The 26,625-nt window shown below is 38.6% G+C and overlaps 1 protein-coding gene across 3 annotated transcripts in view; it reads left to right on the plus strand.

The window, feature by feature from the left end:
- The first annotated feature begins 3,065 nt into the window (after positions 1-3,065).
- Positions 3,066-26,625, plus strand: part of UBR2 (ubiquitin protein ligase E3 component n-recognin 2) — a 59,423-nt gene continuing 35,863 nt past the window's right edge. For 2 of the 3 annotated variants that reach the window (XM_030034398.2, XM_041128180.1), the window contains exons 1-11: positions 3,066-3,232; positions 8,650-8,909; positions 11,971-12,049; positions 13,587-13,700; positions 16,544-16,671; positions 17,674-17,812; positions 19,504-19,566; positions 20,815-20,935; positions 24,176-24,283; positions 25,575-25,663; positions 26,517-26,615. In XM_030034398.2, coding sequence (XP_029890258.1) covers positions 3,155-3,232; positions 8,650-8,909; positions 11,971-12,049; positions 13,587-13,700; positions 16,544-16,671; positions 17,674-17,812; positions 19,504-19,566; positions 20,815-20,935; positions 24,176-24,283; positions 25,575-25,663; positions 26,517-26,615 — 1,278 coding nt within the window. In that variant the 5' untranslated portion in view covers positions 3,066-3,154. Of the gene's footprint in view, positions 3,233-8,649; positions 8,910-11,970; positions 12,050-13,586; positions 13,701-16,543; positions 16,672-17,673; positions 17,813-19,503; positions 19,567-20,814; positions 20,936-24,175; positions 24,284-25,574; positions 25,664-26,343; positions 26,443-26,516; positions 26,616-26,625 lie in introns of all 3 variants that reach the window. The other variant, XM_030034399.2, reaches the window with a different exon arrangement.

The raw sequence follows: 26,625 nt of genomic DNA on the forward strand, positions 1-26,625 counted from the left end.
AGAAAACTCCATTAATGTGGGGAAAATTAAATAGCATTTTGGGTTTTTGAGTCTATAAAGAAGACATCTATCACTGCAGTCTAGATATGCAATATTTTTCTATTTACATTCAAATTAATACAGTGATATTAAATTGACTGCATTTAAGGTACAGTGAACACACCGGCAAACCAGCCACTTAAAAATTCCCTGCAACATCCCTTTACTTTATGATTTCATCCATTCCTACTCACAAATGCAACAGGCCCTGAAGATGATCACATTCAAGCAGTAATCAGCCAGGATGACAATAATTTCTGTAAGCAGAGCACCTCTTTGGAGCATGTTCTACTGGAGGCCCTTTCTCTTTCAAAATAGCTAGGCTTCAGCTTGCCACTGACTTCTGTTGGACTTGCATCAAGAGGCAGTCTTCTAGTGTGGAAGACCCTGTTTCATTAGTAGCTTCTATAACAGTTTTTAGAAAGGAAACATCAGTCTCCACTGTCATAATTAATATTTTCTCAGTTGTGCCTATTTACATTGTGTTTTTAATGGATGCCGCGTTTATTAAAAATACTGGAACCTAATAAAGTTAATTGACGCCCAGACAAAGTACCATTTAGGTTTTGGTTTCTTTCTTTTTTTTTTTTTTTTTTTTTTTTTTTTAATGGCAGAGGCAAAGTGCTTAAACAGACAGGTCAGGAGGTGAAAGACATACAGATGGTATCTGCATCTTTCATAACCAGAGTCTGTAGCATTCTGTGGGCTATCTTGTGTGTTGAAAGCAAGGTGAGACCCAGAAACATTTCAGCTAGAGCAGGGAAATGCTGTGAAGGTTTACTATTAACCCTGTTGAAATATTAAATTCTCTAGATTTCTTTTCTTCAATTTCTATCGGATAATAGACCTCAGAAGAGTTAGGCTTTTTGGCAGAAGATGAAGGCAGTCTCCTCAACCTTAATTATTGTTCCTGAATTTGAATAATATCTTTGCTTATGAAGTTAATGGCACAGGCTAAAAATTATGGAAAATTCTACCTAAAGTAATAAAAAGTTATACCCAGGATGTTGTTATGCTCATATTGAAATAATGGCTTTGCAATCTAATTTCTGTTTGGGTTGCCCACATTTCCAGGTAAAATAAGATGTCTTTCACGTTACTAAACCCCAGGATTTTTCTAACATTTTCTTCATGCAGCCCAGAAGGAGAGACAATTAAATCATACAGCTTTCTTTCACCCTCTGCCTTCTTCCAAAGAAGCGTCATGTTCTGTATTCCTTAGGCATCAACAGCGCATGAATGAGAAACAGTGTGGGCGTTACTGATCTTCTAAGGAATATATAATCATTTTCTGTGTTCTAAGAACGATTACTCAAAAAGTGGCAAACAATATAAAAATAAATACAGTAAAAAGATGTACCCTGCATATAGTAAGGTACAATCAGACAAAAGGAAATTACGCTTATTCTTAAAATATTAGGAGGTGAAATTAATATTCTAAAGGCCATCCTTTTACTATTCTATGATTCCCTCATAGCACTGGCTAAACCCATCTTTTTCAGTTCTTGCAATCAGTCTTTCCAGACATGTATGTTCCCTTCATCTCAAAATTCCCCAGAACTCCCAAACACGGTATGTAAGTAAATACAATGATTTATAAACCCTTGAGGTTTCAGAAGCAAGTGCTTATACAGTATGACTAATACGCGAGCGTGCGTTGCTGCCCCCTGATGCGGGGAACGTTAAATCTCTTCGAGAGTAGCCAGGCAATGGCACGCAGCCCACCTTCCTTCTTATATTAATATACGGCCATAGATGTATTTGTTACTGCTTGGACAGATATAAGATAATGTCTCCCCCTTGGGTAACTCAATATTTAAATTGTTAGTTGAGAATGAGGAGAAGGAAGAAGAAAGAAATGAGACAAAAAAGGGAAAAACCGACTATGCCTACCCACTGGTGAGAATGTTTAAAAATCGTTAAGGAATATAAGCTGTGAACTGGAACTCACTTTTAATGCACAGTTTTGTTGTAGGTTAATACTGTTTGCCAGAGGTAACATTTATGGCCCCCTTCGGCTAGTACTTTAGGCAATTACAACTCGGTTTGTCTTTCATGCCTGTTTATTCCCCTCCCATGCATTGCCTAGATTTGGGAGTGTAAGTTGTCCAGAGCAGAGACTTCCTCAGCAGGGTTTGCTGGGCTAGGCTCCTGCAGGGTGGGTCCTTATCTCCGTGAGGGTTGACAGAGGGCGCGAGGTGGAAATATTATTTAGCGTGTGCGTGACGCTTAGATCCACGGAGAAATTCCCAGCAAGCAAAGCAAGGTGTGGTGCGAAGCCCTCCGCGTGGCTCGCGCAGCCGCTCAGGTGCCGTGTGGCCGCACACAAAGCGAGACACGTCTGCTCGGTTCTTGGCCCGGCTGTAATTGCAGTGGCGCAGCCCCGACGTGCAGGCGAGCCCCTGGGTACGACAGTGGTACAACAGGTTTTCGGAAAGACCTCGTAAGCAGCAGAGCCTGTATTAACTAAAAGGAAGTAGAGTTACGAGGATGATTCCTGGTTTTGGTGGTGATGACTTTTTTTTTAAGTTGCAAACCTGGAGCGCTACCCGAATGCGCAAGGCTGAGTGAGGACGCTACAGCTGGGGTGGTGCGCGGCCCCCATGGAGCTGAGCCACAGGATTTATAGCTTCTGCAGCCTAGTAACGTTTGTCTTAAAGCCGTAGTTGCCCGATTCACGTAATTTACTGATTTTTTTTCTTTTCACCCATGCTGGGGTGCCCCCTCGCCCGCGGGCCGCGCTGGCGGGCCGGGCCCGCCAGGGACTAGCAGGCTTCAGACGTGGAGGCCACCCGGCTTTGCCAGCGAGACGGGAGATGCCCCCCACCCCGGGCATCGCTTCGCCTTGGAGGAGACGAGGAGGGCGTCCGTGGCGCTGGGGTGCCGAGCACCAGGGCCCCGGGCAATTGGCGCCGTCTCCCGGGAGGGGCGGGTGGGGTGGCGGGGAAAGACTGCAACTCCCAGAATGCCCCGCGGGCGCAGCGACGCCGCGGGCGGTGACGTGCCGGGCGGAGGCGGGGCGGAAGTGGGTTCCCCGGGCAGAGCGGCCGGCCGGGCCCGGTTCCGGGTGTCCCTGCCTCGGCGGCGGTGGTTCGGTGCGGGGGGGGGAGAGAAGATGGCGGCGGACTTGGAGGCAGAGGTGCAGGCCATTGACAAGAGCCTGCTGGAGTGCTCCGCTGAGGAGATCGCCGTGGTGAGGCGGCGGGCCCGGGGCGGAAGGGCGAGAAGTGCTTGGGGCGAGGAAAGAGCAGGGGCTCGCGAGGCCGGCACCGGCCTGCCCGGCCGGCGGTGGGGGCCGTGAGGGCCGGGGGCCGTTCCGGGGGCCGGGGCGAGGCTGTCCCCGGGGGTGGGGGGGCGAGCAGGCCTTCGGTGAGGGGGTGTCGCTGCCCGGGCTGGTTATAAGGGCACCCCGGCTGGCAGCGGCCTCTCGTTCTGGCCTTATCCTGCCGTTGTCGCCGGCGTCGCTATTGCAGTAGCCGAAATCGATGGCAGCCAGCTTTTCCTGTTGTTCTGGCTGGCGCAGGTGGCTCCCCAGCCAGCCGCCCGGCCGTGGTCAGCTCCTGCCGAGGGCGGCCGCGGCTCCCCGCCGCTCGTGGGGGCTTGGCGGGCGCAAACGGGAGCGGGGCCGCTTCTCAGCATCTCGCTCCTTCGTTTAGTGCTTCCTCGCCTTCCCCGAGCAGCTGAGAAGTTTCGTTCTCCTAACTAGTTTGCTACCTTCTCACACCTCTCTGCCGGCAATCATGCCTCGACGTGAGAAGATCTCCCTCCCCCCATTAATTTAGGTGGACATCTGGGCCCGAACATGCGTTGTAGCGTTGAATTTTCATTACAGGATTCTTCCTTCCTCCCCGGTATTTAGGATGCAGTTCTGGCAAAAGCTTGCACTAGTTAAGCTTCAGACTATTAGAATGGGATGCTTGTAGAGGAAATATTAGTAAAATCAATGTAATATTTGAAATAATCCACTTATGTTTATATATTTTTCCAACTTTTATGAAGAGCAGTTGAAAGGGAAAAGAAGTCTTGAGGATAAAGTTTTTAGAGAAGCTTTTGTTTCTGGCATAGGTGCCAGATCGTATAGACATTTGTGCATTTGAGGAACTGGACATATATGTTAAAACATTGGGACTGCTGATGTGCATGTCTGTAGGGTAAGACCTTGAAGAGCTGTCTGTGTATATTTAAATGAAAATTACATTGGCTGCTTTCCAAAAGAAAATAAAAGACAATGTTATAATTAAGATTATCCTCAGATTATGCTGGTATCTCTACAGTGCAGACAAAGGTATGATTAGATGGGCAAACGTGCATAGTTAGCTATATCCTGGCTAGTTTAGCTCCAGAATTAGTCTTCCTTCCCCTCAACAGCAAACCCAATAATTTCATCAAACACTTCATTAAGTAGCCCAAACTGAGCCCAAACGACCTTGTCTGTGTGAGTAGCAGATGGGTTTTTTTGGGTCACACCGTAGATAAACCCAAGAGAGACATGCACCAAGTGGAATTCATTTAGGAATTTGCTATAGGTACAAGTGCCAGCTTAAATTTAGTCATTTCTTTCTCATTTTTATTCTCTGTCATCATCAGCATAAGCTACAATTCTGAGATCTGTCACTCTCAAATCTACAATGTGCTAGCAACTAAATGCTGCTGGTGCTGCCTGATTGTATATGTAAACAACATGCTTGGCTTTTAGCGTTGTTTTTCTCCCTCCTTTGCTGATAGCATTATTTTGCTGATAGCCCAGTATTAACAAAACAAATGCCAGCCCAAAGCAATAGTTGTAGCACTTTAAGCTTCAGTTTCTCATTGCAACAACTAAACGATAAACTTCCAAAGGACAACGATCAAAAGAATAAATTATCTGTAACACAACATGAGCCTACATTGCAGCTGTTTATTTGTATAGTTAAGAAAAACATAAATTATACCTTTAAGCTTTTGAAGCAGTAAACTGAGTTGTTTTGTGGCTTATTTGTACTATATGTTTTGTTCTCCTGGTATCTCTTTCTTAGATCTGGATTTAATAGAAACCCTGGTGGACCATTAGGTATTTACTTACATAAAATGTTATTTGATCAATGAATTTTGGGTAGGTGTTTTTTCAGGGCAGTCAAAAATTGCTGCAGGAGAGCAAGTTTGAGGGGGTAGGAAGTGAGGAGGAATGCACTTCCCTTTTTAATAAAAACCTTTATTGGGAGAGTAGAATGTTAGCTTTTCTTACATGTGACTTCAGGTTAGAAGATAAACAAATACTAACTGAAAACCTGCCTGAATACAAAATCCTTTTGTTAACAAATTCCAAAGTTTTGAGTAGTTTTGCTGGAGTTCAGTGCCTCCCAGGTAGCGATTTGGAAAGGTAGCACAACATATGGATGCATATGTATATATTTCTAGTCACAATTTCACATGCACAACAATACTTTGAGTTGCCTTCCTGGTAGCTCTTGGAGTGACATCTGTTTCCTTGTCCTAGTAGCCTGTACTTCCTTCTGATATTCTTTTAGCCAGGATCTGATTTTCAAAACTGTATGCACAGTTATGTGTATAGAACTGGCTCCACAAAGAGATTTAGGTGTGATGATGTTCAGTGTTGCCACACCTAACTTTCAGGCAACTACTGCCAGAATGTTTGGGATGGGAAAGACATTTACTCGAGGAACAAGAATTTTCTCTGGCTAGGTATTTGTCTGAGCTTGTAGTGTAGCTAATATTCACTGTGTATTTTCTAGATAGAAGTTAATGATGTACTGCTGAATTAAAAGGCTGAAATTAAAGGTATTTTGCTGAGAAAAATGCAGGCGTAATAACTAATATATGCCCTAGAAAATAATCTAAAAATGATCTTATTAAATGGAAATCATGGAAGAGACTTAAGTCAGTTTCACTGTGATTGGGTCAGTTCCTGGCGGTAGTAGGTATTTGGCGCAAAGGATGAAAGGAGAGGAAAAGATTAATAAGCTAGGGGAAAAAAAAATCAAATTCTTAGTAATGAAAACTTTACTTTTTTCATTTTCGTACGGTATTCTCTGAATCCCGGTGGCAATGGTGAGATTATCTGTAAACTTCTAGGATGTTGGATATGGCTTTTTGGCAACCTTTTTGCATGGACTTCCTTGGAAAAAATCTGGGCTTTGACCATCAAAGCTAGATCAATACAGAAAGATTTAGTAGACTGATCATGATTTTAAGAAGTCAAACTTAGGAAAAGAGAGGTGAGGAAACCATATTATTCTACTAAGAGCTGTACTGACAAATATGGTTTTTTTAATATGAAATTCTGCTTTGGAAAACATAGTCTAGTAAATGAAAATACTACAATATAGTTTAAAAAAAAGGCAATAATGCAGCCATTCTTAAATGGCACAAATGCTCTGCTGACTCTTATGTCTGTATCCTGAAGAACTTGCTATAATTGCATTGTCTCAAACATAAGTTCTTTAGAGTAAGTCATAAATAATTCAGAGTAAATCAAGCTGTAACATTTGATTACCAAACCCATTTATTTTGGTATAATTAATTCTCGGTTTTCATGTACAGTTTTAGGTTGATTCTGAATTCTTTTTCTGAAGTTGCCAGGGGTATCTGGTTGTCATATTTACAATGAGAAATGGCATACTAAGGCTGTTTATGTAACACGGGATTTAATCAGTGCACACTTGCAGTAAGTGCTTGCTCCCATTTGTTTATTATAAAAACTTTGCAGCCTTAACTTGCAATTTAAACCTTTGTAAAATTGTAATCCACAAGGCAGAAATAGATGTTATCCTAGAGGATTTTTTTACTCTGTGTGTGTTTACAAGAGAAAAAAAACAAACTGGAAAGAGCTGCGAGTTTTTCAGTAGCTTATAGCAGGTACAGTAGTTTGATGGCTTTTAAAAACTGTCAACATTGTTTTTTACAGTTGATTGACTAAGAGAATTGTGGTGGGTTGACCCTGGCTGGATGCCAGGTGCCCACCAAAACTGTTCTATCACTCCCCTCCTCAGCTGGACAGGGGATAGAAAATATAACAAAAGGCTCCTGGGTCGAGATAAGGACAGGGAGAGATCACTCAGCAATTACTGTCACGGGCAAAACAGACTCAACTTGGGGAAATTAATTTAGTTTATTAGCAGTCAAATCAGAGTAGGGTAATGAGAAAGGTAATGAGAAATAAAAATTAAATCTTAAAACACCTTCGCCCCACCCCTCCCCTTGCTCAACTCCACTCCCGATTTTCTCTACCTCTCCCCCCTCCCCCCAGCAGCACAGGGGGATGGGGAATGGGGGTTGGGGTCGGTTCATCACACGTTGTCTCTGCTGTTCCTTCCTCCTGGGGTACCTCCCACGGGAGACAGTCCTCCATGAACTTCTCCAGCGTGGGTCTTTCCCACGGGCTGCAGTTTGTCACAAACTGCTCCGGCGTGGGTCCCTTCCATGGGGTGCAGTCCTTCAGGCACAGACTGCTCCAGCGTGGGTCCCCATGGGGTCACAAGTCCTGCCAGCAAATCTGTTCCAGTGTGGGCTCCTCTCTCCATGGATCCACAGGTCCTGCAGGACCCTGCTGCAGCGTGGGCTTCCCACAGGGTCACAGCCTCCTTTGGGCATCCACCTGCTCCCGCGTGGGGTCCTCCCCAGGCTGCAGGTGGATATCTGCTCCACCGTGGACCTCCCTGGGCTGCAGGGGAACAGCCTGCCTCACCATGGTTTTCCCCATGGGCTGCAGGGGAATCTCTGCTCCGGCACCTGGAGCACCTCCTTCCCCTCCTTCTTCACTGACCTGGGGGTCTGCAGGGTTGTTTCTCTCACATATTCCCACTTTTCTCTCCTGGCTGCAATTGCTCAGGTGGTTTTTTTTCCCCTTCTTAAATATGTTATCCCAGAGGTGCTGCCAGTGGCAGGTCTGTCTTGGAGCCAGCTGACATTGGCTTTATCAGACATAGGGGAAGCTTCTAGCAGCTTCTCACAGAAGCCACCCCTGTAGCCCACCACTACCAAAACCTTGCCACACAGACCTAATAGACGAATTCATGGATCTAACATCACACTTGAAATAATAATTCAGATAAGTTATTTGGTGGTAGGAGAAACCAAACCCCCCTCATTTTCATAGGTAATTTGTTGAAATTAAATGAGAGAGGGGCTGTTACCTAATGCTGTGTTTGCCATTCTCCTTGTGCTTTTTGTCTTTGCCTGTTCCTTGCCAACTCCAGGCTTCCGCTGTTCCTCTCTGTCCCCAGCTGGCAGCATCAGTCTGCACTCCAAAAAGCAACCAGCATAGTCTAGGCCTTATCCTAAAAGTCACTGCTAACGTTGGGACATTTTACTGGTCATGCATCCTGGAGGAAAATTTTTAAGAATTTTGTCTCTTAAATCTTGTGGTTTTGAAAATACTTTTGTATGTCAAAAGGATAAAATGTGCAAGCAGGGAAACAAATTATTCCTTTCCTAATGTCTGTCTTCTGTGATCATCTAGATTTAACACTTAGAAGGAAGCATGGCTTTCTAGTTTTGCAATGCCATTTTAGATTTTTGATTTAGAAATAAAAAATCATCTTGATGGATTGAACTATGTTTTGTATTTTTATTAACGAACAATTTGTGTTCTCATTCCTTTTAATTTAAAAGAAATGGCTGCAAGCAAATGACCTTCAGAAAGAAGTGTACCAGCATCTGGCCTATTATGTACCAAAAATTTACTGCAGGGGTCCTAACCCTGCCCCACAAAGAGAAGACATGCTGGCACAACACGTTTTGCTGGGACCAATGGAATGGTATCTTTGTGGCGAAGATCCTGCATTTGGTTTTCCAAAGCTTGAGCAAGCGAACAAACCTTCCCATCTCTGTGGCCGTGTTTTTAAAGTGGGAGAGCCTACGTATTCTTGCAGGTAGTTCAACTTAGCATTGTTAAGTGTTTATAATTTGTGAGGTCATGAACATTTTTCAGTAAGAATATACTGTCCTAATGAAAAGTTAATACCCCAAATGTATTTTTAAAGTAACCTTGCAATGTTTCATGACAGGTGGACCAGGGGAAAATTAAAACACTACAGATTTGCAAATGGAAGAATATTAATTAGTATAGTCTAGAGTGTTTTCTGTACAAAAGAAATGCAAGATTAAGGAAGTGGTTGGGGTGAACTGTCAGTGTGATTTAAGGGCACTAATCGGAAGTAAGCGGGCAGGTGTATGTGTGTGTAATTCTGGTGTTTAATATCAGCTGTTAGTGTTGATCCCGTATTTTAGACCTCTTTCCATGACCTGTTAAACCAATCTATTGGATGCTAAAACAGGCATACCAGCTTCTTGTTCCTTCCCCACCTCTCTCTCTATATCTCTCTAAAAATACCATTTTACTTGAAAGAGGATAGAAAGTTACTAACCAATTACAGGTATTTTAAAAAGCTTCAGTTTTAAGCCAGTGTATTACTAGCTGTATATTCATTACCTTCTTATCTTCTCTTTCCTGAACGACCTGTAGTTTGTTTGGTTTGTACCCTCTCTGTCACAGATTCTTCTTGTTTTGTATGGTTTCTACCACTCGCTCGGACACTTGAACACTTGGTGGGGTGACGGGGGGAGGGAATGTCTGTCTTATTTCAAGGGTTTATTTTTCTGGGTTTCCATCCCCTTCATTTACAAGGAGAGAATGACTGTAGAATTTTACTCTCTAGTTGCTCTCCTCTTCTAGAAACATGATCATTGATGTTCTGATTCAGGGTAGACTTGAGATACTTAGCAAACTGCCTCTTCGGCATTTCTGTTTTAACGATCAGTTAGAATAGGTAGTTTTGAAATGTTTTGAGCCTTCTTATCTTGAGATGGATGAGATTAAACTGGTAGGTACTTTAGATACTTTCAACCACTAAGAAAACTCCATCTCCTTTCAGGTGTTCTTAGGTTCTTCCTTCACAGCTGTGAAAAAGTAGAGATCTAGGCAGGGAGGCTGAAGACTTAACAAAGGCTATAAAAAGAATTTCTACAGTTTCTTTAGTACCTTTTCATGAAATCTGGTCCCAAAGACCTAAAAAACCAAACCTAGGAACTAGTGTTTTAATTCAAGTCAAATTGTGTTGCAGCCTAGATGTAATATGTTAATGATCAAATACTCTTCATATGGACTAATGAAAACTGTGGGACTTCTGTTAATTTCTTCTAAACACTTGCTTTTTCAAGACCAGCAACTCAATATGTAAAGTATATCCCTGAGAATACTGTCAGGTGTGATGAAAACACAGAATAATGCAATCCATTGGTGTAGAATTCAGAGAATGAGTGAATGTACTGTTCATAGTCAGGGTCTTTGTTTCAGTAGAAAAGTGATCTAAATACAGAAATATAATCATAATGTCATTCAGGTTAGAAAGGGTATCTTGGTAGGCCATCTTGTCCAGTCTTCTCCTCAAGTCAGGGTCAGCAGTGAATACAGAATATTTTTGCTGTTGCTGCTATCAAGAGGGAGTCTCATCTTCTTTCGATTAAATACTGAACATAGATGTAAAACTTAATTATTAATGCACAACAAAAAACATTTTCTTTGACTTATAGGTGGTAATGAAGAATAATTAGAGTTTAATTTAAACTTTTGTGGGATACAGAAAAAACTTGTTTTCTGAGCCCATGAAATACTTTAAAAGCAGCGGCTTTTCTGTCCAGTTGTGCAGCTTACAGGTCTGCCTCTGCTTTAGGTATAAGCACCCTTACTTGTTTGAGAAATTACTTGGCAAATGGTACTGGGTTTATAAGTATATTGCCACAAGTTCAGGGCTCTGAAGAATCAATACCCAATATGGTAGAACTGATCTATATCCTGTACGCATGTTATTGCAATAAATATTTTTGTTTTTGTTTTTTTTTTTTTTACTTAAAAAAAAATAATGCAACGAACATGAATTATTCTAAAACAGAAGAGCTTTGTATAATTTTGCTTTGACATTTTCAGCTTTAGTGGCTCCTCTGGAGGAAAAAAAATGTGAAAATGGTACGTTATGCATAGTAAGTCATGGGTGTCTGATTATCTTTCAGTGATTACCTGGTTTAATTTATTTGGTGAAATGAAATGCAGAGAATTCTTGATAATAACATTTCATAGGATCTCTGGTGTTTTCTTTTGAACAAAATAAGTTGTGTCTCTGAATTCTTGTTTTAATAATAACCATCATAAGACATGCATTCTCTTGGTAGTTTTTTTTACATTGCAAAACCTGGCTCCCTTAATCTTGAGGTGCCTTGAAGTCAGTTGCATTACATAGGTTCATGCATTTTCAGTGTTTCTCAGGGAGACAGTTAAATGTAATGCATAATTGCCTCATTCATTTGTTTAGCCCCCTTTACTAGAAATATTACTTCTATCTAATATAGCAGTGCTTGTAGACAGGATCTTATTATGGTCTCTGATCTCCTGGTTGAGGAAATTGCATTATTGGACCTTTTCAGTAAGCTTGTAGGGCTAAACTTAGAAGCAGAGGTTTGATCTAATCTATTGCGTCCTCTCTTTCTTTTAAGTGTTCGGTGAAAAAATGTCTTGTCTGATTGCTGAAGATTGTTAATACTTGTACTCTGTACTTAAGAGAACTTGCTTGGGTTTATATTGTTTACCTGTTTGTACTGTGTTCTGTAATTCATCTGTTTACTTGCTTATATACTTGTCTCACCTCTTGAAGGCAATGGCTATATTGCCCAAATATACATACTACCCAGACAATATTTTAAAGCCTGTTCTGTTATGAGGACAGATTTTTTTTTTTTGTCCTTCATTTGTTTCCCCCTCCTTGGAAGCCATCCCCTTCCTCTTTCAGAATAATACATACATTAGTTAAAAGGTTCATATTGGTGATATTTGAAAATTACCTGTTGTAAAATGTGTAATTAAAGGGAAAATAATTTGTTTAATGCTTCTCTTTTTTTGTTGTTTTTTTGTTTGGTTCTTGTTGTTATTGCTGTTTTCAGAGACTGTGCAGTTGACCCAACTTGTGTGTTATGCATGGAGTGCTTTCTTGGAAGTATTCATAGAGAACACCGATACAGGGTTAGTAATACTGCTGGAATATATGATGTAGTCATTAATAATTTTGTGTGTGTATTAAACTCCTTGTTTAAATTGTAAGAATATATACATAATTTCAAAATGTTGGATGAACACAAAGTTTGGAATTATGTCTGCAATAATCTTAGAAGAACTTGAGTATTTTGATCTGAGTGTAAATTCTGAAAGTTAACACTTTAAAATATCAAGCAATTAAATTTTATGCACAAGTTAAGGTTACAAATGTATATTTTTAACATGTGCCCTTTAGTGAATTTTACCGCATTAGAGTTGTTTTTAGACTTGCTTTGACCTTGATGTTTGACTATTTTTAAAAGGCATTGAAAAACCCTTATGAAGAAGCCCCTTTTATTTAAAACTTACTTCTTTTAAACATCTGAATCATTATCAAATTCTGTACAATAGCAGGATTTTTGTTTGTTTTTAAACATAAAGTTAAAATAGAAAACTAAAACTGTAGATGCTCTTTATTTTAGTAATATACTGCTATTAATAGTACAGATTAGTTAAAAAAACCTTACAAACAAAACCAAGGCGGCCTTGGTGTGTTTTTAAGCTAAGAAGCTAAGTGACAGCTATTGGTATAGCCTTTCTGTAAATCTATTTTTGACAATACTGCACTGCTGTTAATGTAAATCTGATCACTGCATGGTTACCCTGAGCACCAGGTTTTAGGAAAAAAAAAACCCCACAAACACAACAACTTGCCCCAAGAAACCCAATCCAATTTGCTGATATCAGCATACTTCTTGTATGTAGGTTTTTAGTTTGCAAGCTTAGTGAATTAACAAGTCTAGGTGACATCCAAAAGTGTAAGCAAATGTTCTTTCAAATGTCCATCTAATTTTGTTGATACTGTAGGATGTACCTATAGGTACAGAATGTACCTGTATGCCAAAAATAGGTGAAAGAAGAATTCTTCTATGAATCAGTTAATAGTTGTGGTTCAAAAAGAGTATTATTACACTTATTAATTTGAGGTGGTCTTAGCTTTAAAATAAATTTTATTAAAATACTGCAAATATATCATTACAGTTTTCAGATGCTTTTTTCTGTGCTTACTAAAACTTACATGAACAATTCAGGTGTTGTCTGTAAAGCCCTTTTACTATAAACAGCAGATCTTTTACTCACTGTGTAATAATGCTATATGAAACAATTTATCTTTGTTCAGATTAAAAATGTGAGAATCTGAAATAGTGCAGATGGTGTTGAAAGTAATAGATTTAGAAAAACTGAAAAAACCCCCAGCCTTCAGGTGGGGCAGAATGGGGGTGTTTGAAGGTTTTTGTCTGTGGGGTTTTTTTATTTTCTTTTGGCATGGGCAGACGAAGTAGGTAAGCTTTCAGCCATCATAGAAGCAGACATGGTTTCACTGTGCTATTTTAACAGGGTACTGGCTAAAGCTGTCAGGTGTTGTGATCATGCTGTTGTAGTTTAGCTATGACTACTCGTTTCTTAGTGTGCATGTATGTATATGTATAGTCATGTGAACTGTTTTGGTTTTAAATAATTTTAGATGACAACGTCAGGTGGAGGAGGTTTCTGTGACTGTGGTGATACAGAAGCTTGGAAAGAAGGTCCTTACTGTCAAAAGCATGAACTTAACACTTCAGAGACTCCAGAAGAAGAGGTAATAACAATTGAGGCATCATGTTTCAAAACATTGTTAACTGTGTATATATATAAATCATTCATATGAGGTTATTTTTAGTCTTGTATACCATGCATGAGAGATGGGAGGAAATTTAATGGTAATATTTGAACCACACTGTGTTAGACAAAATTAATGTCTTGTCTAAGTTAAGGAGTTACTTAGAATGATGTTTTCTACTTGAAGGCTTCATTTTGTATATTCTTGGTCGCCTCTGGAGCTTTAGTTCTGTTTCTTTTGTTTTTCTGTCTTATTTTGAAAGGTGAAGGGAGTCTGCCATGTGGGGAAAAAAAAACCAACAACACAACTGTATGTAATCATGTGCGTGAAGAAGCCAAATTAAGCTGTCTGTGCAACATATGTTCTGATTTTTACCAAAGTGAAGTGCACAGATTTTTTAAATCAAAATAACTTGCTGTTACAGGAAAGCCATAATGGAGATACAAGATAGAGGTCTATAAAAGCTTGTTTGGTATGGAGAAGGTAAATAGAGAACATACCATCACCATTTCTCATAGCATAACAACTTGGACATGTTAAATGCAAAAAGACGTGCTACTTCTTCCAGTATGAATTCAAGCTGTTGCACTAACCATTACAGAACACCGTTGTTGTTAAAAATTTATATATGTTCAAAAGGAAATTTAACACGTTTGTGGAGGGAAAAAATGATCAATGGCCATTTAAAATTGCAGATACAATCTCTGGTGTGGGAAATATTAGTGTCTTAAGTTACTGGAGGCCACAGGAGCATTCTGTCCTTTTCTTATACTCTTCCCTTGCTATCTGTTATTACATCTCAGGAATGAGAGTGGCTAGTTGGGCTTCTGGTCTAGCTACTCACATCTGTTCTTATGTAATATAATTTCTGTGAGATTTTTTTGAAGGGAAAATATAACGCAATTTTTTTTAGTAATTTTGCTCATCTGATGGTTTAAGTGAAGCAACTGTAACTGTATTTGCAGTGACAGTGGTCCTTCTAAAATCTGTTCTCACTATCTCAACCCTAAGACTCCAGCACTGCTGCATGGACTCACCACTTGATCTACATGCCAGTTTATGTTAGTCGGCAACCTTAGAAAACTCTTGTTCTGAAATCTTGGGTGGACTGCTACTTGTATGTCCAAAGATACTCATACAGTGAGTGTGACTGACAGAAAAAATTAAGGCACTGGGCAGGCTTTGTGTTTCTTCCCTATGAGTAATGGGGATTGAGATCTCTTATCTTACGCAATGTTGTGTTCAAGGTAGATCAAGGATCATTTGTTGAGCATTATCGGAACCTGTTTTCTGCCTTGCCCAGATGCGTGTCTTTGTTGAAAGTGCTGGGAATGGAGGCAGTGCTGCTGTGTAAGGTTTGCCTTTGCTTTTGGTGACTGATAGTTCTCCATACCCTAGAAAAGTTTTAAATTAAGCAAAAAAAGAGAAATAGCAGTTATTAACATTCCTGTAAAGCTTCTAAGTATTCCCAGAGTATCTTGGGTGGGGTGGATAAACTTTACTAGCACAGGTGAACTGCTGACTGTCAAAGGTCACCTGTAGATAATGCAGATAAGTTCTGAAAAGATTATTGTGGCTATTTCTATACAACATTAACTGTAATGAAACGGAATTTGGTATTAGGTAATCCTAAAACAGAAACTGGGCTACTGTTAAATAGTTTAATTGACTAACAATTACACATACTTCAAAATACCAAATGATGAATTGAGTCAGTGACCCAATGTATAGTATACGTCCAGGTGACCTGCAGGGCATGCAGTGTTCCCTTTCCAGCTTTGTAGCAGAGGGACTAGTTGTTCTGAACATCAAAAATTTCAAATAGTAGAAGAAGAATCCTTTCAGGGAAGAGGTTTTTAATGTTTTCTCTTCACACACAAATCCATTGAAATGGATTGGAAGGAAATGGTAGTGGTGCCTGTACTACCTGATTCAGAGTTGGCAGTGGTTTTCATTTGCTGCTCCAAAAAGTAGCCCCTTTAACTTTGCAGACTGAAGGAGCACTCCTCTTCCTCCCCCTCCTCATTTCAATTCCCCCACCTGCAGCAGCAGCCATTCTGCTCTGGCAGAGAGAGGAGGGCTAGTTTATAATGGCTGCTGCAGACTTCAAATGGAAGGCACCTTGGAGAGTGCAGAATGGGCGCAAGTGGATGCATTGTCCACATACAAAAGGGGAACAGCTGTCTGTGAACAAGGCAGACATGGGCAGATCATTACGAAATACCCAGTTACATTTAAGCATTTAATTATTTATCTACCACAGCATGTAAGAGGCGTGCATCATAAATCATGATCCCAGTGTGCTGGATGTTGTATAAGCTTGGATAGATAAAAGACTTCTGCCTCTAAATGCCTGCTACGTATGAAACGTATAGTTGTTTGTATTCTGCAGTTTACTAGTATTGGTAAGTGAAACAAAAGATACAGTGATTTCAAATTATGTTTTTGAAGGCATTGCAGAAAAAGATTTTAATACAGCTGAGGTTAAAAATTCTTCAGAAGAACTATGTTAGAAGGTGTGCAGAAGTGGGAACAATGAAAATGAAATTGGAGAAGTGTGTGGAAAATTTAAGTGGGTGATCAAAGGTGAGTTAACATTTAGGTATAGAATGTTAGATTACTGCTTTGGTGATTGTCAGTGAAGAACTGGAAAAAGAAAACAGGATGATTATTGACTCTATTCGTTTCAAATGTAAAGTCATTTAAAGAAAGACATCATTAAAGATGCTTGCGTCATCTTTGACAGAGAGAGGTGCAAATTTGACAATTTCTGTTTTGAATGTCATTTAATTTCTCAATTGCTATTTATATTTATTTTCCAGGATCCTCTTGTGCACTTACCAGAAGATATGGTAGCAAGAGCTTATAATATTTTTGCAATCACATTTAAATATGCAGTAGATATATTAACATGGGAAAAGGAAAATGAATTGCCTGGCCTAGAAATGATGTAAGTATAATATTTGTCTTCTGACTTTTAAAGGCTTGCAGATATTTACAATAGAAAACACAAATTCTGATTTTCAGTATCTTTTCTGCCTTCCTAAAATTGGCAGGAACATTTTGTAGACAATGGACTAAAGTAATTTTAATAGATCTGTTTTTCTCATATTTTTTACTTTTGTGATTATACAGCCCATTTCTCTGCATAGCGATGATGAACCAATGTCTTAATATTGAAAAAGACATATTAGTAAAATACAATACCCTAAAACAAGTGGTGGATTAATTTCTTATGATCAAAGTTACTGACATTCTGATGGGAAAAGTATTTTGTACTTTTGGTGATCCACTTATTAAACATTCTGTAATACTTCAAAATTTGTAAGTGTATTGTAGCATCACAGTTATCATGGATTCATTTGTGACATCTTGTTAGTATCGTCTTTTACTTTTTGTTGTGTGAGTAAGAATGCTGTGTAAATAAATGATGGGAATCAAAAGATTGCACTGAATCTATGTAAGCTTAATAAGTTGTCGTTTTGAGGATTGTGGAGTTTGGGTTTTTTAAGAGACTGCCAAGTTTTTGTTGTCTGATAGACCTTTATGCAATATTGGGGAAACAGGTGTGGCAAAATAATGCCAAGAGGGGTGAAATCTCTTAAGAAGCTACGGGGGAATGTATTGAGCACAGCTGCACTGGAAGGAAATGTGTTTTCCTTAGTAGGAAACTATCAGTTCATAATCAACAGGTGTTAAAAAATAATACTCAGACTTAAGTATTGTCTTTAAGACTTTGCTCATTTTGGAATTAATTCTGCAGGGAAGATGCATATTCCTATAGAAGTTAGGTGTGGTCAGTCCTTTTCAAATAAACTGTTCAGATATGTTCCAGTATAGCAAAGGAAGCCTAGGCTTGGGTTGTATGCTTGGTGGAAACTTTGTTAAACTAGAAGTTGATTTTTTAAATTGCATTACTTTGAATTATATAAATTCAATCCTTGCTTTCAAGTGAGAAGAGTGACACTTACTACTGCATGCTGTTTAATGATGAAGTCCATACCTATGAACAAGTTATTTATACTCTGCAGAAGGCTGTCAACTGCACGCAGAAGGAAGCTATTGGTTTTGCAACAACAGTAGATAGAGATGTAAGTAAATTAGTTGCTGGAACTTTTAATTATACTTACCCTAATATTTATTTTATATGACTACACTAACTTTAGTTTGTTTTCCCAAAGAGTGTGGTTAATGTGATTGAGCCCTGTGTGTCAGGCCACCCTAAAATGTCTTAACTCATTGGCCAGTGCAAACCAGACCTAATGTTGAATGTATGTTTCAGTGTAACTGTATTCCAGTAAGTCTTGTGAGTGTAGATAGTAGGGTGTCTCTCACTTCTCTGTCAAGGACAGGCAGCAGCTTTAGCTCATCCCTTACTGTACAGCAGGGAGCTGACATTGAAAGAGCCTCTATACGTGCTCCAAGCGTGGGAAATGCTTCTCAGAGTAACACCAGTCAACTGTGAGGGATAAAATCCATAATTGACTGCTTTTGTTCTGGTGGTCACGGAACTATTTGTGGGTTTTTTTAAATTTAATTTTCTTTTTCATAATTGTCAGATGATAATGACAGAAAGAGGTAAAGCATTTAATTCAGCGTTTAGAAAGAGCAATGAGTTCAGAATCACTACATGTTGAATACAATTACAACTAATATGTCGGTCTCAGAAGCACTCCGTCAGCTGTGTTTGTATTCTGGCTTGTGTGCATTTTTTAAAGAAAGGGACACTTTCTAGGGATAACTAACTGCATCTTGTTATTTGTGCCATGAGCCTGTAAGCAGTTGCTGTTGAAAATGAGTGTGCTTTTATATTGTTTTGTTGGCTCGTGCCTTTTTTGGGGGGATGGCTTGGCAAGGAAGTCTCTTCCAAAATGGCAATGAGAGTGTAATTTTGGTTTATTGAAGTACTTCAAGAAGGTGAGTGGAAAAGGAAATATAACCACTTTATATTACTTAACACTGAACTAGATTTTGGTTTTGTATTATCACTACTCTATTTTTGTGATATCAGTAACCAAAAGATTCCTGTCCGATCCCTGAGTATGTGCTGACTTGAGCACATGCTGTGTATTGTAGGATGCGCTTTGGAGATTTTCCCTACTGTTGATCCTTGTTCTACTTTAAATACGTACATGAATGCGTATATACACGTGCACGTATGTATGTATGTAAGAGAAATAAGAAGGTTATGCCTGAAACAATGATTTGGCATCAGACCAGATCTAAAATCTCAGTAAGCTATTCTGTCTAATACACTATGAATTGAATCAACTATCTATTTTAATGTATGTATTGACAGTACAGAAAGACTGGAAACCTTCGAGTTTTGAAATAAACAAAGTGCTTTAGTTGTATGTTTAAAAGACCAATTAGCTTTAATATCTACTTTTTAAAAGGCATTGAAATGTCTGAAATATCTTTAAATTCTACCAAAACTAATGATTGATGCATTAGTACTAAAGATAAGTTTTCAGTATTTTAAATAAAAGAAATGTGATGGTTACATCTTAAAAATTATATTATACACAGAAAATTTACTATAACAGGTGACTTCATATATGATATAATTTTATTTTCTTTTAAGAAGTACATGGTGCATTTTGGAAATCCAAGTATGTAACTATATACAGTACTTTAAAATTTGAAAATAGCATGAAAGAAAGAGTGGTTAATGGTCATCTGAAACTTTTACTGTGTCTTTTATGCTTGCTAATGTAAAACGCAGCATTTGAACCTCTTGTTTAGAAGCTGGTGGTAATGTTACTTCTTTACAAATTTAAAGGGACGTAGGTCTGTTCGATATGGAGACTTTCAGTACTGCGATCAAGCAAAATCAGTAATAGTGGTAAGTAGTGTTATCTACTTATTTGCCTAATTTTAAGCAAAAAGAGGCTTTGCTACACAATTTTGTGATATTGTTACCATAATGACTCTTTATATTTTAATAATACAAATTGTTGGAGATGCTGTTTACAATACGCACAGTAGAGGTGTCAAAATACAGGTTTATGCTCCATTCTTTTTGTTTTTTCTACTATGGTCTACCTTGCACCGAAAATCATTTCCTAAAAAGAAGTTACTAGACAACCTCTCCCTTCAGAAAACAGAGTTTGATCAGGAACCTCAAATGTAATCTTTTGGAATTGCATGTCAGTTCAGATCAGTGAAGTTAAACTATTTTAGTTTTTCTGCTATAGTATGAAGCTGTTTGTCTTTCATGGCCACAACTGTGGAAATTGTTACTGATTGAATCCAAGTGTGAAACTAGAAATACACTTTCATTTTGCATGTGTGTATTTATATGTGTATATAAATTCATAATATCTGTATATTACAAGGTTCTTCCATGTAAGAACATGGGGATAATATTTTCTGTTTTCTAGTTAATTTTTCTTTAACTGCTGCAATGCAGTACTTATACACGAACTATTTATTTCATGTGATTAATACTGCTACCACTGAAAAACAATACTGTGACTAGAGTTATTGGCCTTAAACTATTTAAGGTATTTTGAAAACATTAACATATCTTTAAAGATAAAGATGTGCAGTATTTTTCATTTGCTACCTATGCAGTCAAAGAACAAATGGCTTTTATGTGTAATGTCTAACTATTAAAGTTTCTAACACAGAGAAGAGGGGAATTACTTTCTTGTTTTAACTCTGTGTGTTTAATTTGTATTTTTGAAAATAGTCAGTGGACAATCAGTTTCTTTCCTTGGTGAGCTGCTGTGTGACTTGCGTGTCATGTTGCGAGGAACAAATGTGCATGGCTGTCTAGGGCTGTGCGTGGGGCAGCTTATCAGTAAAATGCAGCAGGTCAGTGTGTATGTTGATAAGAGGCCAAGAGTGGAAAATGGATTGGCCTAAGTATGTTGGTATTGCATAATAAGGTCCTTCAAATATTAATAGGGTAAACAAAGTTCAGACTTCTTTGGTTTTGTTTCTTCTCTGTGTAGGTGTTAGTAATTAGAACATGTATTAATATTATAAATTATTGAAATTAATCATAGGAATACTGTGTTTCTGTGCAGAAATATATGCTAGTCCTCACTTAAATATGCATTACCTCCTCTTTCCTTTTCCTTTTAAGAGAAATACCAGTCGTCAGACAAAGCCATTGAAAGTACAAGTTATGCATTCATCTATTGTTGCCCATCAGAGCTTTGGTCTGAAGCTCCTAACTTGGCTTGGCAGTGTTATTGGATATTCAGGTGGGCAAACTTGAACATTTTTGAGACATGTTAGAGAATATTTGTGAGGCAAGCTGAATTCCTGAAGCAGTTTTGTCTGTTTGTTTCAGATATGTAATCTGTAAGGCAAAGCTATTAATAACTTGTTGGACTTCATTCTATTTTCTCTTATTGGAGTACTCTTCGGAGTTCCAACTTCTGTATGAAAGTGCTACCAGTCTTACTTAGTCTTCTCGGATACCATTTTCTGTTTAGCTGCTGTTGAACAGAAGCTGAGAATAGCTGTCAAATGCTGTATGCCAACAAGCTATTTTTCAGTCCCTAGTTCTTTTTAAATGAATGCAGTAAGCTGAAAATAACCTGTCTGATTAGATAAAACAAAATTATATAGACGTAATTTGATAAATGGTGATGAAAGTGATTGCTTAAGATTTTTTGCTAAGTAGAACAACAGAGAAAATGCAAGGATGTGTGGAGGTTTTTGGGTAAGTATAGAAGCCAATGAAGTATTAATCAGATATTTAGAAAGAGCTTTCTTCAAAGGAATCAAGATGCACAGTATAATTTTTATGGGAAGGCTCTATGTTTGTTTTGACTTGGTTCCTCCTTTGTCCTGATGAATCATAAAGTTGTGAAGATGTGGAACATGAGGGGAAATAAAAGGAAAATGTGTCAAACTGCTGATACATAGAAATGTAGATACAGTCCCCAATGCGCTTTGTGTTCTGTGCATCTGTAAATGTTAACAAGACTTACTAGCAAAGCACACTCAGCTGTAATATTGCATATATGCTCTGCTTAGGTGCAAGATTTCATCAGAGATTGTTTTATTAGACTGACAGTTGAAAATATAGCCAAGATTTCAGGCACAGGATCTCTATATCATGTTATCTTTTTTGAAAGATAAGTAGTTTATGTTTGTATAAGTTAATTTTTAAAGATAGATACATAAATCAAACTTCTGAAAAGTTATGGTAGTAGTTTGTTCAACTATTTACCAGTGTTGCTGGCAAATAATAGGTATTAATAGAAAGGAGAGACATGAAGATACTTAATTTCTGAGATAAATTTTCCTTTCAGTGTAATGTGTATGCAGGCACTGTCTGTCTCATTTTCTTGTAGCCAAGTTTTGTGCCATGTCATTTGTGCCAGGTGCCAGAGTCACTAATTTTCAGCACTAAATTACAGTTGCAAAAAAGTAACTTGAATATGTTAATGGAGTATCAAATTACAGATGAAATCATTGAATTTATAGTTTGATTTGTGTGTGTGTGGTGTTTCTGAAATTCTGCAGAGTTTACTTCATTAAATGCAGTGTCCTTAATGATTCAAAAGGGCAAAAATAATGTTTGATGGTAAGCACTATGCATATGTTTTGTCTGTGACCTGCGTACTCAACTGCTTGAAATGCCTTACACACCTTGGGATGCAGTCTTGCAATGTACTCTGGAGTCTGGTTTTGTGAAATGCATTTTTGAAAAAATTGGTTTCCCTTAGCTTTTTAACAAACACACTCAAACTTCTAGATTCTGCTCAGTCTTTTAAACAGCCTGTTACTGTTAATCTGTAACATGGGGTGACAGAATTGCACTGCTTAGGTGGTTACACTCAAATGTCCCTGACCAAAGGGCACTTGGCAGGTGGAGGGGTCTTCTGCTGTGCCGCAAAGTTAGGTTGGATGATTGCTGTGAAATGCGTGTCAAACTCTAGTCAGTGAATAAAGGGGAAAACCTTGCTATGGAACTTTGTCACAAGCTTGACTACCGCATCCTTTCTAGTGGATGTCAGTTCTTCAGGTATAAGTGTCTGTTTGCTATTTGTTGACTAATGCAGTAGTTTCCATTAATTTGTTATACAGTAGTTGGAATCGAACTCTGTGTCGTGGTTTAACCGCAGCCAGCAACTAAGCACCACGCAGCCGCTCACTCACTCCCCCCCCACCCAGTGGGATGGGGAGAAAATCGGGAAAAGAAGTCAAACTCGTGGGTTGAGATAAGAACGGTTTAATAGAACAGAAAAGAAGAAACTAATAATGATAATGATAACACTAATAAAATGACAACAGCAATAATAAAAGGATTGGAATGTACAATGATGTGCAGTGCAATTGCTCACCACCCGCCGATCTATGCCCAGTTAGTCCCCCAGCCGCGATTCCCCGCCCCCACTCCCGCCAGTTTCTATACTAGATGTGACGTCCCATGGTATGGAATACCCCGTTGGCCAGTTTGGGTCAGCTGCCCTGGCTGTGTCCTGTGCCAACTTCTTGTGCCCCTCCAGCTTTCTCGCTGGCTGGGCATGAGAAGCTGAAAAAGCCTTGACTTTAGATGAAACACTACTGAGCAACAACTGAAAACATCAGTGTTATCAACATTCTTCTCATACTGAACTCAAAACATAGCACCGTACCAGCTACTAGGAAGACAGTTAACTCTATCCTAGCTGAAACCGGGACACTCTGCAAGGCAAAAAACCACCCCAAACTGCTATAGGGGTTCACAGACTGTGTAAAATTGCACCATGTAGCGCATGGTATGGTATACGTGGCACTAAGCCACTGCCAACTCTTATCTAAGAAGCTGAGATGGCTAAGCAGCATGCAGAAATAAGGGCTAATGCGTGTAAGTCATATAGTTGTGTTAGTGAATATGCATTACCTGCAGTGCTAAGCTAGATTCAACATTGTTAATATAAGCATGTCTGTGTTGTCTTCTGTTGCAGATGCAGGCTTGTCTGCAAGCATATAATAACTTATATGTTCACATAATAACAATTCTTACTGCTTTCCATTAGGAAAAAATATGTAGAGAAGCTTTAAAATAATAGCAGCTGGTAACTGTAAACAAAAAACTCATACATGAGTATATGAGTCATTTCATACATGAGTTATATTTTCCTTTTGGTAGGACTTTAAACAGGAAAAATATAACCTAGAAAATTAGCCTGCTGCATATTTATTTCTTATATTAGTAAGCCAGCAGCACTTTTAAGAAAGCACATTTTTATTTGATAACTTTGAAACAAATTGCTGTGTTTGGCAATTTTCACAAGGTTCCTAATGTTCCGTAAGGTTAGTGTGAAACTTGCAAGGTATAAAATATTTGTGTTTCTATCAGCAAAATATGAGCAGTGTTATTCAGGTGTCAAGGAAGACGGGGCCCCATGGCTACTACTGTGTCTTACAAAAATTCCAGTATGTCAAAATAATGTGCAAGTTTGTATTTAAGCTATAATTAACTTATATCATTTCTCTTCATTAAGATGGCCTTCGTCGAATATTGTGTCAGGTTGGTTTACAGGAGGGGCCAGATGGTGAAAATTCTTCTCTTGTGGATAAGCTGATGCTGTATGATTCTAAACTGTGGAAAGGTGAGTTTTCTCTAACTTCCGGAAAATACTAAAGAATGCTATGCATAAAAATTTTCCCTTTACTGTATCTGCTAATGTTTGATCATTTTTACTGTGGTGTATTATAGATAGAATTGCCTGATCTGTTATAATCTGTCCCTTCATGATGCACTCCAAATATATTGCAGACAAGAACATAAGGAGACTATTTGGAGATAGGGTTGGGTTTAGATCTAATTTTTCCAATTAGTCTGAAATTAAGGCTGACTTGAATATGCAGATGACAGTGGTAGTTAAGGGAAATTGAGTAAACAATACAGAGATTTGGAGTTTGTCTGCTTTATCGGATCTCAGCATCTATATCGTATCTACCAAAATGCTTCTTATTAAGGGATAGGGCAGAGGTTTTCTGCTTTGACTTATGTTTGTGTTCATGAGGTATTCTTAAGTGTTCTGAGAACATTCAGTGAAAACTACCGTTCTGTTATTTTAGAGCCCTTAAAATGTTAAAAGCCTGGTTAGTATAATGGGATTGACTAGACAGTTGTAATTTTGAGGAAGTGGAGGTAGTTAATTTCTTTGGATCTCATGGATTCTGTGTCTGATTTGATATCCTGAAAGGGCATGTAAGGCCAGGTTTTGTTAGGTTAATGTCTTCAATGTAAGCAAGGAGTGACTTCTGGATTTCTACTTCAATATCAATATTTCTCTACTTTTTCATGTATTCCATAGTTACTCTGCATTAAGGAAATGGTGTAATGGCTTTTGACTTAAGTGACCTACAGAAAGAAATGGTACATATGTGCGTGTATTTCCAAGCTACATACAGTCAATTCTCATTTGTATTGATAATATTTTCTGGGATGCTGCTCAGACAGACTAGAAATTCAGATATAGCTAAGCTGATTATTTTGCAGAGTTGTTCGCAGCTAGCAAAATTTATTGCAGTTCCCAGGATTTCTCATAATAATGTGTTCTTTTTTTCCCTGGGCCATCCAAATCCTCTATTTATCCTAAGGAGGAATAGAGTTCCGTTCTTATTTGCCTGACATGCCTTATATTTTAAGGTTTATGTTCCCATTCAACAGCTCAGTGTTATCTTATACAGGAATAATAAATAATGCTGCTTGAAGAATTTTGTTTTATGTATTCTTCTTCATCCTTTGCTAGCACTTGACAGACTTAATCAAAGCAACTTCTGCTCTGAAATGCACACTTACCTCATTCTGTAGAAGTTTACTTTTCTAAATGTTTCCATAATATGTTGATAGAAAATAGTGACATGGAATCTTTCATTCATTTTTCTTGACAGGAGCTAGAAATGTGTATCACCAGTTATTCATGAGCAGTCTACTTATGGATTTGAAATACAAGAAACTTTTCGCTATCCGCTTTGCAAGAGTAAGTATCTTTCTTACAAAGAGCCATTAAATGCTTAAACTGTCTAGTGAAGAGAGTTTAGTTAGCATACAGTGCTTCAAATGAACTGTTATCCAGATTTTTTTTTCTTTTTTTTTGGAAATGAAAAGTTGAAATGAAATGCTGACTACCTTATTTCTGTCTTCAAAATATTAGTTATAATGGCATCTCATCTCCTGGGAAGAAAACGGGCTTTCCAGGCTCCCCAGAACTAAAGCAGTTCAGATGTTTTTGTCTTCACCATCAACTATGCAGGCTATCACTTCTTAAGAGCTAATCGCTTCTCATTGTTGAGGTGTAAGCTGTTACAGCACTACTCAGAAATAGTGCTGAAATTCAGTTATGCTGATTAGTATTTCTGCCATAACTAGTATTTGAAGTGCTTTAAATCAGCACTGCAAAATTCTGCTCACTCTGCTGAAGACAAATAACTTTTCTGAGTAGAAAATAACATACTAGCCTTTATTGTGAAAATGAGAGTGAGTAGATCTCACGTGTGAGCAGATTAAGTTGTCATGTTCTTTGTACAAAATACCTATATAATAATAATCCGTAAGAGCTACTCTTCCCTTTTTCATGGCATTAAAGTCTCCCAGAGCAGACATTTAAATTAAAAAATCAGGTCAGTGTGGATTAGAGGTGAATTTCCCCTTGTTGTTTAGAATTACCGGCAGTTGCAGAGAGATTATATGGAGGATGATCACGAACGGGCAGTATCGGTGGCTGCTCTGTCTGTCCAACTCTTCACTGTACCTACTCTGGTGAGTAGTGCCTGTCTTTCTTTTAAAAACTGATAGTTGGCACTCCTTGCCTTTTTTTGCCTCCTTCTTAATAGAACTATGAGCGATTGCAGAGTGATTTTATGAAAGATGACCACGACAGAGAGTTCTCAATTGCTGACCTCTCGATACAGATATTCACAGTGCCTTCTCTTGTAAGTACTA

The sequence above is a fragment of the Aquila chrysaetos genome, chromosome 13 (genome assembly GCF_900496995.4).
Source record: "Aquila chrysaetos chrysaetos chromosome 13, bAquChr1.4, whole genome shotgun sequence".
NCBI lineage: Eukaryota > Metazoa > Chordata > Aves > Accipitriformes > Accipitridae > Aquila > Aquila chrysaetos.